General features: G+C 36.8%; 1 protein-coding gene across 3 annotated transcripts in view; it reads right to left on the reverse strand.

Moving 5' to 3' along the window:
* The window catches only part of LOC126974786 (transcriptional activator protein Pur-alpha), a 47,497-nt gene that overhangs the window by 4,966 nt on the left and 26,277 nt on the right, over nt 1-16,254 (reverse strand). For 2 of the 3 annotated variants that reach the window (XM_050822466.1, XM_050822468.1), the window contains exons 3-8: nt 8,397-8,509; nt 7,497-7,661; nt 5,943-6,121; nt 3,411-3,534; nt 2,106-2,231; nt 1,421-1,474 (exon numbers count right to left, since the gene is read on the reverse strand). In XM_050822466.1, the coding sequence (XP_050678423.1) occupies nt 1,421-1,474; nt 2,106-2,231; nt 3,411-3,534; nt 5,943-6,121; nt 7,497-7,661; nt 8,397-8,509 (761 nt within the window). The remainder of the gene's footprint in view (nt 1-1,420; nt 1,475-2,105; nt 2,232-3,410; nt 3,535-5,942; nt 6,122-7,496; nt 7,662-8,396; nt 8,510-16,254) is intronic. The other variant, XM_050822467.1, reaches the window with a different exon arrangement.

A 16,254-nucleotide genomic window follows, 5' to 3' on the forward strand; every position in this document is an offset into this window, starting at 1 on the left:
CAATTTGATCGAGCTAGGCAAACCGAAGGTTACCGCACTTTGTACTATAGCGTACACCTCGTATATTATGCAATCAGATATATTAAAAGCCTTATAATTACGTTTTTGTTATTCAATCAACTTAAAAATTTTTTTTTTGACAAAATACACAACCGCCTTCAAAAACACTATTCCAAAACAATAGATATAATGTGCACTAAAAAGTATAAAAATAATTGCGTATTTTTATACAAACTAATTAATTAATATAATTCTAGTTACGATTATTGGTAATTATCAAAATCGGTTCACCCAGTCGAAAGTTTTGAGATAACAAACACAAAAAAAAAATGAGAACCTCCTCCTTTTTTGAAGTCGGTTAAAAAAATAAAAATATTTAGATTTGATTATATTACCCCTCGGGCAAAATTATCGACAAAATTGACTGATGATCCACTTTGCTGTTAATTCTTTCAAAATCATAAACATAGATTGTGTATCTTCACGAAAAAAATTGTAAGACTGTAAGTGTCTAATAAAATGATGACAGTAACTTAGGAAATGTATGTTCAAGCGAATTTCGACCTACTTGTTTATTATAAATGACATTAAGGTAGGTCACGATTCATTTTTGTCGATAGCAAGTGCCAGATATTGGGTCGCCTGTCTGACCTGGTTCGTCCAATGAGAATCCAGTCTCCACCCGAAACTTAAAAAATGTATATACAAATTAAATTTGTAACCAAAATTTAGAAACGATGCATGCAGGACTCGGACCCGCGCCTTTCGGGTTCCGTCTGAGCGCCAACAGCTTACCAACTGAGCCAACCGTTCGAGTGACATATCGTTGATAAAATCTTGTATGCTTTGTTCAACTCTCAGGTTCTGGCTCCATCTACAGGATCTACTTTACAGTTGATAACCTGCTAATTCTCAGTAATTGCATATTAGGAAATTGACTTGAGATGTCGCTCTTTAAAATCTAAACAATTTGTTATTTTTAAGCTGATAACCCTCACTTTTGGGGTTAATTGTATACCTAAACCTGATAGGTCGCAGGTTCGGGTCCCGCATCATTCATAAATTTTGGTTACAAATTTAATTTATATAATTAATCCCAGAAGTAGGGGTTATCACTTTAAAAATTATAAATTGCTACCATACTTGGAATTAGTTGCAGAAAAACGTTCCAAACAATCATGTCGAAATTGAGTTAAGAACACAAAACTCGTCACGTGATTCATATTAGCGGACTGACAAAAATGGCAGCCCTACTCTGTTACTCTTTAAATGACATCATCACTGTATGGTATACACTAACATTTATTGAACTTTAAACACGAATTCCTTAAATTGTGATGGCTTGGAACGTTTTTCAGGGTCTACGTCCATTTATCTACTATATACCTACAATACCTAAACATAATCAAACTTTACCCACCATATTATCACGACCGCGCTGCGCGCTTCCAGACCGGCCAGATGCATTGCCGCTCTGAAACAGTAGGGCGTTGATATTGCAAATGGCGGCTCAATAAAATCATTTATTTTCCCAAAGACTGAGTCCTTTTTTGAAAAAAAAAATATAACTAGGCGTTATTTTGCGGATATCTATAACTATCAAAATGCGGTGAGCCTTCTTGAGTGTAAATTCAGCTAAGATTTGTCTTTAATCAATTCGACCCGTGTTTCGCCTCAACTCTTCTTCTTCTCTTTTACCAGCTCCTTTGCACAGGTTGCCAGCTATATTATGGGTACCACAACGGCGCCTATTTCTGCCGTGAAGCAGTCATGTGTAAGCATTATTGTGTTTCGATCAGAAGGACGCCGTAGCTGATGAAATCACTGGGCAAATGAGACTTAACATCTCTTGTCTCAAGGTGATGAGCGCAGTAGTAGATCCGCTCAGAATTTTTGAGTCTTTCAAGAATCCTGAGCTGCACTGCATTGTAATGGGCAGTATCAATTGCATCGTTAGGCATCAGCTGAACGTCCTGCTCGTCTCATCCCTTATTTTCATTAAAAAAAAAACACAGAAGACTTCAAGCTGCGCAATGGCCCTAAGGTATTCTGGGCAAGTCAATGGATTTAGTCTATAAGTGATCTGAACCATCTGATGGGCATACCTGATGTATCTCTTGCGGGGAGAGTTGGGCCCGTCCCATTTTATCACAGTAGTCGGCCATAATGTCGCGGAATCGAATCCAACACTTCTCTGGCACTGTTATTGCTGTGCGGAAATTGCTTTTCACCTAAAATTGAATATATAATTATTATTGCTTTACTTCCCGCTCTTGTTTATAATATATCACTAAGTGCAAAAATAATCAAGGTAACATGGCCAATCATGGCCTCCTGTTGCAAATTTATTCTTAAAATTCAATTTAAATAAAAACTTTTTTTTTAATTGGAAGTACAGTTTGGAAGAATCCTTATCAAGTATAGACTAAGTTGCCTTTATTCAAGAACTCATCGTTTGGTGTGTATCAAGAGATACAATTACAAAAGCCTTCGGCATTTGGTGTCAATAGGAATATAACGACTGTTTCGCAATAGGTTCGAGCCTCGCCCGCCATGTATTAATATGTTTTCGAATTCGGAATTCATATGCAGTTTTTTTATTTATTTTTTATTCAGATCATTGGTAACAAAGACAACACCTCAAATCAAAATACAGTAAAAGAAGAATAATTTTACACAATACTCGATTATAAGAAATACCCGCGTTAGGTTGGAACTACATTTTATGACATTCTTTTCATGTGAGTAAAAAGTGATGACTATGCAGGTTTATTCGACGCTTGATAAGTTCGCTTCGTTCTTGTAATTCCTCTAGTATTACAAGAGAATATCAGCGGTGATCATATACAACCCGTATTATATGCATGGTCGTTTGTCCTCCTATCCAATAAAAAAAAGGCGCATGTTGGAAGCTTACCATATTAACATTTGCTTGACGTCCGCGTCGTCAAAACTCATCACTATGCAAACGGTACTGTTTTAATTTAGACGACTCGCATAGAGTGGCACAGCGCCATCTAGTAATAAAGCAGGCAATCAAAACCCTACATGAGCGAGCGGCTTAACTGACGAAGACAGTCTAAATTTAAAATAAAATCATCCGTTTCAAAGTATTTCTTCAATTCAATCACTTAAATCTAAATCTACCTTATCTTAAATTAAAAAATAAAGTACTTCTAAAGTGATTAAAAATTAAATATGGCTGTAATATATTGTATTACATACGAAAGAAATTTGAACTAACTTCATTATTTAAATTTAAGAATAAACAAAACAGTTTATTTAAATAAGTAAAATAGTTTTTATTTAATGTTTGTAGGAGTTGACCGATATTGGGGGAGAAGACCCTAAATTGCTAATTTTTATTCACTTTAGCGTTTTTAAAGCTATGGTTTAGCGATGTGAATTACTTGCAACGATGGTACAACCTCGCTGACTTTCAGGTAGACACCGCGGTTGTTCTGGCCCACGTCGAAGTAGAAATTCTTGTTATCAACACGCAAGTGACGGCCTTCGGGCAAATCGCCTTTGTACCTAGGTCGCAGATCATTACTGAGATACACATAGATTATTGTTAAAATAATAGGTTTACGACAACATTGATAAATACAAATCTTAACAATTTGTTATGATTTTAAAGTGATAACCCTCACTTCTGGGATTAATTCATCATCATTGTCATTTCAACCGGAAGACGTCTACTGCTGGACAAAGGTCTCCCCCAAAGATCTCCACGACGATCGGTCCTGCGCTGCCCTCATCCAACGTATTCCGGCGATCTTGACCAGATCGTAGGTCAATCTTGTGGGGGGCCTACCAACAATACGTCTTCCGATACGTGGTCGCCATTCGAGGACCTTACTGCCCCGGCCATCTGTCCGTCGAGCAACGTGCCCTGCCCACTGCCACTTCAGTTTCTCAATCATTATTTTGGGATTAATTACACAAATAAAACTGAAAACAAAATTATATGAACGATGCGGGACTCGAACCCGCGACCTCTCGCATGGAACGCTCTTTCCAACTGAGTCAACCGTTCGAGTGACATACCGTTGATAAAATCTTGTATGCTTTGTTCAACTCTCAGGTTGTGGCTTCATATACAGGATCTACTTTACAGTTGATAACCTGCTCAACCCCAATATTTGCATATTAGGAAATTGACTTGAGATGTCGCTCTTGCAAATCTAAACAATTTGTTCGAGTTCCGCATCGTTCATAAATTTATGTTTTCAGTTTTATTTGAGTAAATACAACTCGGAGAAAGTGTGTGTACATACTAATGTGCATTAAGCTAGAAATGAGAAGGCAAAGTTGTATATTGTTTTTAAAACACTGCAAAATCTGCTAATTTAATACAATAAAAAATAATTTATTAATTTAGATAAAAATGACTCTTATCAATGTCAATTATTTTATGAGAAGTGGCAGGAATTTCATTGCCACTCATTTAAATCAATATATAAATATTAAATTAAATATAGCAGCATTCAAAGTGATGCATAATTTATTTCGACTTAATTAAGTTAACTATAAGTTAAGTATGAAAAATGATAGTCTTAAAAAACCACAAATGAGTTATATCTTGAGCGGATGCATCAATAACATTCACACACTGTAAACAAATAATATATAAAGGTAATATGCGAATATTTAATCAATATGCGAAGTAATTTTTAGAAATATATAATAACTTTAAACTTAACATAGCAGATGAAAATGATAGTGACGCATGGACCAGGTATCGCCTTCATCGCCATATTTTAGGGAAAGAACAACCCGCCCCACGCAAAACCACTTAGATTATGTTTACTTATTGATTATTTACATTGTGTGATTACAATTGTGAAAAAGTCGAAAAAAATCGAGGTTGACTGTTAACCTCTACTATGAGCAATGCACGCACACTAACACAAAGTGACATACAAATCGCAAGTGTAAGATTAAATTTCTTATTATTACGAGGATTTGTACGTTCTCCTGATAGTTATTTATGCAACTGTTATGTAATAAGGGATATTAAAACACGATAGTGGGTGTGATAAAAACATGAGTGTTTTAATACCTAATTATCAACAGTTTGCATACAAGACTTTATCTACACCCATAATATGAATCCTTTATAAAAGATTCTGAAACAGCTAACATTAAAAAAGTCAGTCCTAGTAACACCATTACATCATCAAAAAGAGTGTTGTAATGAAAAAGGATGATGTAATGTTGTACTGAATTTCATTACAACACTCGTTTGGATGATGAAATGGTTATTAGGACATTGAGTATTTTAATGTTGACAATAAGCTGTTTTAGAATTTTTAATAGAGGATTTAAAGCGTGGGTGTAGATAAAATCAGTAGGTAGTTCACTAATTAGGCTAGGAACTAGGTAGCCGTTCATTCGTTCGCCATATCTATTGAGCGCTCTCGGAGTGCATAAACGGCCCCGAATGACGGCCCGCGTGAATACGTTTGTGTTGTACTTTATCCCAGCACACTAAAGTAATAAACCTGGTCTGTTTTCATCGGTTGTCAGCAGCAAGAAGCTCTATCTAGATTATCATTATCCAAGCGAAACCCAACACGTGACCTACCCTCCATCGTCGATTTGTAATGGGCAGTATCAATTGCATCGTTCGCATCATTAGGCATCAGCTGAACGTCCTGCTCGTCTCGTCCCTTATTTTCATTAAAAAAACACAAGTTGTCTAGCAGCAAGAAGCTCTATCTAGATTATCATTATCCAAGCGAAACCCAACACGTGACCTACCCTCCATCGTCGATTTGTAATGGGCAGTATCAATTGCATCGTTCGCATCATTAGGCATCAGCTGAACGTCCTGCTCGTCTCGCCCCTTATTTTCATTAAAAAAACACAAGTTGTCTAGCAGCAAGAAGCTCTATCTAGATTATCATTATCCAAGCGAAACCCAACACGTGACCTACCCCCCATCGTCGATTCCGAAATCATCCAGAAGATCGGTGAGGGCGTCACGGAATTCGATCATTCCCTGGGCGGGCAACGCTATCTGGCTCCGGGGCCCCCCGCGCGTTATCGTCTGCGAAACCCGCAGGAACCGACCTCGGGAGTTCTCTTTCAGATCAAGGTAGTATCTTCTGTTGTCCTGTAAACGAACCACCAAACCCACCAATTAAAATTACAATTTCAAACTATTCGACTAAGTCGAGTTAGTAAGTCTTTTGTGGGGCGTTGTATATGCTTTTGTCTACACCCATGCTTTAAATTCTCTATTAAAGATTCAAAAACAGTTAGCTTATAGCCGACATTAAAACACCCGTTGTACTGAATTTCATTACAACACTCGTTTGGATGTCTAGTAAGCTAACTGTTTCAGAATCTTTTATAGAGGATTTATATCATGGGTGTAGATAAAGTCCTGTATGCAACTAATGATAATTAGGTATTAAAACACTCATGCGATACTATATTATATTATATATTAAACCCACATTCGTGTTTTAATCCCCTTATTACACAACAGTTGCATAAATTAACGAAATTCAAAAGAATTGTTAAAAAACGTTTATTGATGATGACTTTCTTAATGATACCTCTAATAAGGAATAGAGCGACCACCCTCTGGCTATCAAATAGTAAGGGACTTGTCTTTTTGAAGTGATCTTTCATTATTTTTATTTTTAAAGTTTATAATTGAAAGTTTTTTAGATTTAGACGTTCCAGTCTAGCTTAATTTGATGATTAAAATAATCAAAAACACCTGCGTTATCACAAAAAAAAATTGTAAATCACTATCACTAATATCTAAAGCTCTCAATTTTTATGATTAATTTTGTATGGATTCGATGAAGTTATTGTAAAAAAAACATTTAACAAATAACAACCGACTTCATAAACACTATTCCAAAAACAATAGATATAATATGCACTAAAAAGTATAAATATATTTGCATATTTTTATACAATCTAATTTAAATTAAAATCGGTGACCTCCCACTCTCGCCTCCTTACGTCGCGCGCCTTACTTTTGCTGACACCGACTTCAAAAAAAAACAATAATCGTTACTTAACTTTGACCGTGTGTGGGCGACGGGAGGCTGACTTTCACACGAATTATATATTTTGTTTGGGATTAATGTGCGCGTGTGAATCGAGATAACTAGCTCCACCCAAACGCTGAAGGTTTGGTGGCGTGATCCTGAGCCTTAAGGATGTGTCTGTATTTGTTTCAACTTCTTAATGTATTAATATACGGACGACCGAGCCCTGCTCGGATTTTTAAGAATGTACAAAACTTGAACAAAAAAAAACTAATAAGACATCTGGATTCGAACCGAGGTCTTCTGCTTTCCGGATTACCCAATGTACCACCTGAGCTATTATAGTCTTGAGTGGCGAAATTTACCTTTGTATTCTAATATAAATGGAAATCGTTGGAGCCGTTTCCGAGATTCAGATTATATATATACAAGAATCGCTCGTTTAAAGATATAAGATAAAGAAGTTGAAGGAAGAACTACCTTTAGCATCATTTCAGACTTGAGTTTTCCATCGTCAGGCACGTTGTCCGGGTTGGGAGGTCCCAGGGAGGAGTAGTAATCGCTGAAGCAGGACAAATGGTCGCGAAACTCGGCAGCCGTCGACATCGCCAGAAATATCTGACTCCGCCTTCCGTCGGCTCCGATCTGGAAACGTACAGTTCTCAATTCAACTCGGGAAGGGGTGTTGCTTGTGGTGCTGCGGACCACAAGCGTAATAAATCATTGTATTTTTTGGATGTAATTACTATTTATGACAGGAATGACGACCATCATGTTCACGAAGCATTCTTACATAAACAATGAATTCAAGCTCTAAAAGTTGATGCATCCATTATACGATAATTTATATTTATACAATTTATTCTTTAATACTTTTTACATTACTTAAACACGATTGGATAACCTTACAAATTAATTGTAAACTAATTGATTGAAAAGAGTGGCCGTTGAGTATCTTGTATGTTCTCGCGAGCTCAACTTTTTCCGAACATAATAATATGCTAAATTCAGTAATTTAAAAGAAATATTTATGACTTTTTAAGATAGCTTAGTTGAAGCCAAATTTAATAAAGTTTATTTGAATTAACTTTGACTAAAAGGCTGAAAGTTATGCAGTCAAAGTCGCGGGTGGGATTAACGCGTTTTAACTGGCCTGAATAGAAGAATATTAAAGCATTTTTTGAAATAAATCAATAATAATACTGTGTTTTACTATCAATCAAACACATTAGCTTATTGATATTAAAAATTAAACATGGAAATATCTCGAGTGAGATTCGGCGTAGGGGAGAAGCCAAGAGCAAAATCCCACCAAGGGTTTAGGGGGGTCTTAAATCCCTAAAATCGTAAGTTGTAATTATTTGATGCCCCCTAACGTACCTCAGCAACTTTGATAAACCTCCCGCGACGATTCTGTTTCACGTCCAGGTAGAACCTCTTTGATTGTATCTGCAGCATCTTCGTCGCCAACTCCTGCTCCTGTGACTGTTGACCTGTAATTCCAGACGGTGCATTAGATTATTTAAGACAAACCGAGCATTCGCAGCACAAGAGGATTCACAGGAGCCATTGCCAGCCAGCCAGTAGCAATGTAGTCACAGAAAAAAAAATATATCCTAAATAACTACTGGCATTAACATCACGCACTTTTTCCATGGGAAATTGAATGACTGCGTTTTCTAGAGACTTCAAATTCGGCGTGTCATGCAGAAGGCCTTTTCTTCTAAAACTGTCCATAATTTGTCTAACGACCAGTCTTTAGCTCTTGTAAAGTCTGAAACGTTGACTTCCAGCCAAACTTGGGCAGTTCCTTTCTTGTGCAGTCTTGTTGGATGGTCCAAGGTACATATTCAACGGGAAAATTTACCATCGACTTTATCTGATAATGAACCCGAAAGGTAGACACCGGAACTCCTCATTAGAATCATGTATCTTATCGTAGATATTATAATGACTTATCGGAGGTCTAAAACATCAAAAAAATTAGACGTAAAACCATAATTATCTCTTCGATAAGACTGACGTGACTTCATAATAGCTAGGATCCTTCTATAAACCTATTTTAAGCTCTCGATAGCAAATACATGGCCTACATCGATCAGCTGTCTCGTACGATGACGACGATGTATAATCCGGCTAAGTTGGAAAGCGAACGATTGCTTAAAACGTAGTGGATTTTGGCCATCTCAGATTTTTACAAGATTATAGCCGTAATCTGTCAATCTATCAATGACTGCACGTTTCATACAATCGCTTTTATCTTATAGAGTTTTGCTTGGCTGTTATTAGTTATCATTACCAACCTACAGACTACGCTCGCTACTCAAAACTTCAATATTTGATGTTTGAACATATTTCGTCATCGACTTTTGACAACTGAAAGGCCATTGACGTTGAAAAGATGTCTGTTTCCTCGTTAAATCAGTTAAAATCATGTTTTTATACAAAATGGCAACATCTCCTACTCTAGAGACGTATTATTTATCGGAGGTTTATTAAACTATCATAAATAAGGAATTTTATCGAACGTTCGATAGGCTTAAAACACATTTTAACTAATATAGGTTTTTATGCCTTCGATAATTGTGTGGCTTAAATCAGCCCTATAAGGCACTAACTTAAAAATATAAAGCTGAGTCCCCACTAGGAACATTTCTCGAGCGACATGTGTCCCCGGAGAAATCGAGCGATGTCGCACTACATCGTCCCACGTCGCCCGATGTCTTGTCTCAGTCCACATAGGTTTAATCGAACCACAAACCGACAAATGTTCCTAGTGGGGACTCAGCTTAAAATTAAAAAAAATATATACAAAAAGATAGGTGGTAATCAATCACCTTCTACCTAAAGCTATTATATTATTTCGTATTGACTCATTACATCCTATATAAGTAGATATGTAGTGTACAGAATGTCGTTATGTTAAGGCATGCTTAAATTTGCAATTTTATTTATATGTATCGATAAAAATTAAGTGATGTAAGATGAAATCTCTCGATTGCGTTGCTTAGATAATCTTAATCTAATTGCTTATCGTATCTTCACATTTTGTATAAAGCTGATAAAACAAACGCTCAAATATCAAGTGGGTACCTAAGCTTTTGTTGACAGATTCGTAACATCACCATGAGATAAACAGCTTCATTTTCAGCGATGTCTTTTGACGTATCGCGAGGTAGTTGTAATGCTAAAACCGAGTTATAAAAAAAACTCAGCTTCTTAAACTTATATAACGTCTCAACGTGAATTTTGATTTTCAATTATTGAAAATATAATGCCCGCTCCAGACTGTCCACGAGGATACACGCGGGAGTGAGGTCGGTGCGCTCGTGGCCCTTCGTCTTCCCTCGCTTCGCCTTATTTTGTGTCGCTCTGTGTCAGTTTGTCTGATGCGAGCCATAGGACGCGAGTTGGCGAGGCGAGTCTGCATTATTTTGGAACACACTAGAAGAAGTGGCGTAGGAATGTCATGGAAACTTATTGATAATTGTAGAACGTAACAAAACTAAGAAAAATCAAATCCTAGGTAAGTTTAAAAAAGTAGGAGATTAAAAGATATACGTACCTACCTAAAAGTAAAATATAACCTAACATTAAACGATAATTTGTATCTATGTCTATGCCTAATAATTACTGTCTGCTCAAAAATATTATTACATATAATATGTGAATACATATTATTATGTAGAAGGTTGGCCAACAGTGGGATAGATAAGGTTATTAGTAAAAGGTGCTAATAATTGAGGAGTTCATTCTTTTTCAAGCAGGTACCGATAGGTACTTTTAAAGAAGTTACCTACTCATTTTAGTATAAAAAAAACGATAATAATCTTATTGTATCTTATTGTGATATTATCAAAACAATATTGATGTCAGTTGCGCAAAACGTTCCGTTAGTGCAAGATGACTTAATTTTTAATCTAATACTAGCTGACCCAACAGACGTTGTTCTGTTCATAATAAAAAAAAAACTCTTGCGAATGGAATTTTGGAAAATCCGCTTTTTAGAAAATCTTATATATTTTTGGAAAATCTTAGCTGATCTCTACTCGTTGAAAAGAATATTCCTACCAAATTTCAAGTCTTTAGCTCTAGTGGTTCCAGAGATATCGTGATGAGTGACTATATTCGTATACGTGGAAATCTCTTATATGTACATAATATATAGATTGAACATGGGAAATGGATTGTCTTGATTCAGACCACAAACTTTCAAGGATTGGCCTTAAGATTTGAATGGTCAGGGCGAATGCGAGACGGATCGGAAATTAAAGATTTGCGGGCTAACTCGACATGCAAAATGTTCATTAAGTAGTTGCTGCAGATCTGAAGAATTGCTATTATCAATGCTGCATTGATCTCCTGACATCGATCAAGTTATTTGTCCATGTTGCCCATGAAGTATAATTGTTAAAATTTAAGCTGATGCATCTTCGAGAGGTTGCAGTGATCCAATACGATGGTGAATCTGTCCTTATATGTACATATATCAAAAGCAAAACCCATATTATTGATTAAGTATAGTAGGTATGTTATTCTTCTACGGTATTGTGTGTAAGTATGTAAATAAATAAATACCTTGAATGTCGGATTAAATCCTCGTTCTTAGAAGTCTGCCCCAAATGAGGTCATTTGAGGAAACAAACATTGTATTTTTGAGTGTTTTCTAGAAAATGGCAGCACAATTCTTGCGTTTCTCCGCAGAATACTCGCAAACAACGTCCATCGGCCCAATGCGAAAGCTGGTTTGTAAGGAGTACTACAGTAAAGTATAAGTACTGCAATCGTATCGAAACGCTGCTCGATTCAAATCATTACTTCATAAATTTCTTCTTGTGCGTTGAAAATTATCTATAAGTTATTGATCTCTGAGGTTTTACTGGACGATTTCGTATTGCCAGCCGATCCGTTTTACGGGCTGCTACGCTTTGCTCTTGTGATTCATAGCACGACGTGGATCCACACTAACGCGGTTCTTTTCTTCAGTCCTTTCATTCGCAATGTTTCGAATCCTAGTTGCATTACGTCTTTGTCAGGAATAATTTGATCGTCTTAGTCGTGACATTGTTAATGATAATATCGGCACAATAAGCTAATATTCACTCGCACACTCGAAACAAGCACACCAACAGGTCAACTTGAATAACATGACGTGGACTGTCAGTTGTATTTTATTACTCTTGTAGCGTGAAACTAACAAAAAACTTCATTGAATTCTTTCTATTCTAAAGATGTCATCAAAATGTCAATGCCATACAAAATGTATCAGAAAATAATTCTTTTTTTATTTTAACATTTTTTCGATATTTTATTACTTATTATCCTATTCCGGACTAAGAGAAATCCAAAAAAACAAAGAACAGAAAAATTGGTGTAGCCGTTCTTGAGTTATAAATGGCGTAACTAACACGACTTTGTTTTATATATATATAGATATAAAATTCTGATGTCGCGGTGTTTGTAGTTAAACTCCTTCGAAACGGCTTGACCGATTCTCATGAAATTTCGAGTGCATATTGGGTGGGTCTGAGAATCGGACAACATCTATTTTTCACCCCCCTAAATGTTGAGGGTGGTCCACGCCAATTTTTTTTTTTTACATTTTGTTTGATTATGAGTCAGCATTAAAAATACATATAACTTCAAATTTTCACCCATCTACGATCAACACTTACTTTTGTATCGCGATTTAAATATCGGCAATACAACGTTTGCTGGGTCAGCTCGTAAACTATAATAATTTCTTTCTTCTGACTCCCATATCTTAGTGCCTCAATAATTTTTATATAGACATCGTATAAACTTATGTTTATAATTAATATAAACTTGTATTTGGACGATGCTTCCTTAATTTTTAAATTATGTGGGTCCATTCTCGCCATACTCCTTTTGTTGGTGTCTTTCTCAACGTCAAGACGCGTGCAGTTTTTATCATGACGGTGGACTAACCATTTTTGCACTACTTTTATGGAATTATATCAAAAGGACAATTTGCTATTTTTTAAAGTGATAGCATCTGGGATTAATTACACAAATTAAATTTTAAAACAAAATTTATGAACGATGCGGGACTCAAACTCGCCAACCGTTCGAGTGACGCATCGTTGATAAATCTTGTATGTCTTGTTCAACTCTCAGGTTGTGGTTTCATATTTAGGATCTACTTTACAGTTGATAACCTGCTCAACCCCAATATTTGCATATTAGGAAATTGACTTGAGATGTCGCTCTTTTTTACACGCTTTTTATGAGCCCCGTTCACCCGTATGTATGTTTGTTTGTAACCGACTCAATTACGCGCGATTTTGACCCACTTTAAACGGCGAGATTTCGTTCAAACTTCGTACATTTATCGAGGACCGATAACAACCATTTCAACCATTATCCTTTCAACCAGACCGTGTTTTTAAGATTTTTAAAACTCTTTTTATATTGTTTAGATTTGAATTTGGAATTAGCTAACGCCGTCACTAAAATCATATGTATATATCTTGTAGTAGACGTAGCGGGCAACTGAATAAATCGAGAGTGTAGATGCATAGCACTCGCCAAGCCTCATGCCGAGAGCCTTAAGGAGTGTCTAGAGCAGGCATAAAATAATACTGAGCGGCACTGCGTTATAATGGACGGGGTGTATCAGCTCCCAACAGGTTTGTAGTCGCCATGTCTTATTATTATATACACAATTAGAAATTTCAACCAAACCGCGTTACATTATCATCATCATATCAGCCGGATGACGTCCAATGCTGGACAAACGCCTCCCCCAAAGATCTCCTCTACTATCGGTCCTGCGCTGCCCTCATCCAACCTACTCCGGCGATCTTGGCCAGATCGTCGGGACATCTTGTGGGTGGCCAACACCGTGTCTTTCGTTACGTAGTCCCCATTCGAGGAATTTACTACATCACCGCCCATCTGTCCGTCGAACTATGTGCCCTGCTCACTACCAATTTAATTTCGCAATTATTTGGGACTCCTCTATGTAGAACCTTTGGGTCTCCTCTTTGGAAACAGTATTTCCGTAATTCAACTTTCCCTTCCTTTCCTTCAGGACAAGAGAATGCTGTAAATTCAAAGGTTAGCCACATATCTCTCAGAACTCTGATATTGCAGATGTCCATTAGCAGTCGTATTGATTTAACAGGTAGCACACATGATTTGATATAAAGGTCGTAACTCGCCTCGCCTCGTACGATTCCTATTCTTCATTTTGTGAAGTTGTATGAAAATACGGTCACTATCGGCCCAATTTCAGTTTATTAATGGATGTTTATATTATGATTATAACTATAGTGATAAATATATTTATAAACAATTGAGAACGGTTTGCACTTTAACTTTCGTATGGAATTCAGTATCTTTGGTTATTTATTATAAAGCAGAAAAAACAAAGCTGCTACACTGTTTTCACCACTGGGAGGCTCCTTTGCACAGGATGCCGGCTAGATTATGGGTACCACAATGGCGCCTATTACTGCCTTGAAGCAATTATGTGTAAACATTACTGTGTTTCGGCCTTAAGGGAGCCGTAGCTAGTGAAATCACTGGGCAAATGAGACCTTACGTCTCAAGGTGACGAGCATAATTGTAATGCCGCTCAGAATTTTTCTTGATGACACCCATGATGGGAAGTTGGTGAATTTCATAGGCGCCATCTTGGATTTCTATTTTGACCCGATATTCGTTATTGTTGACCCCGAAAATCATGAAAATGACACCCATGAAGAGAAGTTGGTAAATTTCATAGGCGCCATCTTGGATTTCTATTTTGACCCGATATTCGTTATTGTTTGGGGTTTTTTAAAAATCCTGAGTAGCACTGCATTGTAATGAGCATGGTGTATCAATTAACATCTTATTTATCCTCTTCGGTGTCAGGGCGGTGATGGTGCAAGCACTTATGGCTATTACACGTGACCCGAAAACGCTTAAGTTCTCGTACAAAAGAACAAAGTCGTTGAGGAGGTATTATTGTCAGAATGGTCTAATAATTGTAAATTTCGTTTATACGGATGGCGCAAAAAACAATAATAGTTTTTATTTTGTTATCTACCATCCTGAAATTAAGAAAACCGCAGATTGATATTAAAGTGGACTTCGTTTGGGTTCCGTCCCATATAGGAGAAGCAGGAAACGAAAACGCAGATTTTCTAGCTAGAACTATCGTTAATATATCGGATCTATCGTTCGTTTTCGAAGAAAAGACGACATTGAAAGGTCTGCAATACGCCCTTCAAGCCAAATCGAATAAAACCAGACAGACGACACGGGTCTTCTTCTGCGCATGTCGCATTATGCCGATAGAACAAAGACCTTTTGAGCTGGCACAAACCGGTGCAATATAATATGACGTATAGTGTGGTTAAATACGTTTCCACGCTAACTGACTCCTTTCAATCATTTGAAAGTGAAGGCGTACTTGAAAGGAATACAAGCCCTTAGGAACAATGTAACAAATTCAGAATGGGGTACGCGTTGGTAATTTAAATCCCCACCGAGACTTTAATGACGGATCGTAATTCGTAATTGGATATAGATACGGCATACAGGAGTACGGAACTGAACATTTCAAAATAAATTCAAAATAGATTCCAAAATTTAAAAATAAAACTCTATCGGAACCATTGGGAGGCTCCTTTGCACAGGATACCGGCTAGATTATGGGTACAACAACGGCGCCTATATCTGCCGTGAAGCAGTAATGTGTTTCGTTCTGAAGGGCGCCATAGCTAGTGATATCTTATTGACATCTTATGTTGTTGTAGTGCCGCTCAGAATTTTTGTATTTTTCAACAATCCTGAGCAGCACTACATTGTATTGGGCAGGGCGTATCAATTAACATCGGCTGAACGTCCTGCACATATCGTCCCTTATTTTCATAAATAAAGTCACTTATAGTGCAAGTTTAAAAGTTGGGCATCGAAATGGCAGCGAATTAAACTCGACAATATCTTTACATTACGATTTTTTATTTTATTTACTCAGATTTATATAAGAGAGGTGACTGAATCTTCATTTGCATCTTGTGATGAAGCCCTGTCTTGATAGTTCGTATAAGTGGCATTCACATCAAAGAATTCATCTCCAAAACACAGGACGCAAATTGTGTCTGGTGAGATCTGAGTAGCTTGTACCTCTCAAAAAACATTCTACTAAGTAACTCATAAAAACCTTAACTCCTTTCAAAGTAATCTAGAGGTAAATTTATATATTATGTCCTGTGATCGGATCAAC

This window comes from Leptidea sinapis, chromosome 33, assembly GCF_905404315.1.
Source record: "Leptidea sinapis chromosome 33, ilLepSina1.1, whole genome shotgun sequence".
Lineage (NCBI taxonomy): Eukaryota > Metazoa > Arthropoda > Insecta > Lepidoptera > Pieridae > Leptidea > Leptidea sinapis.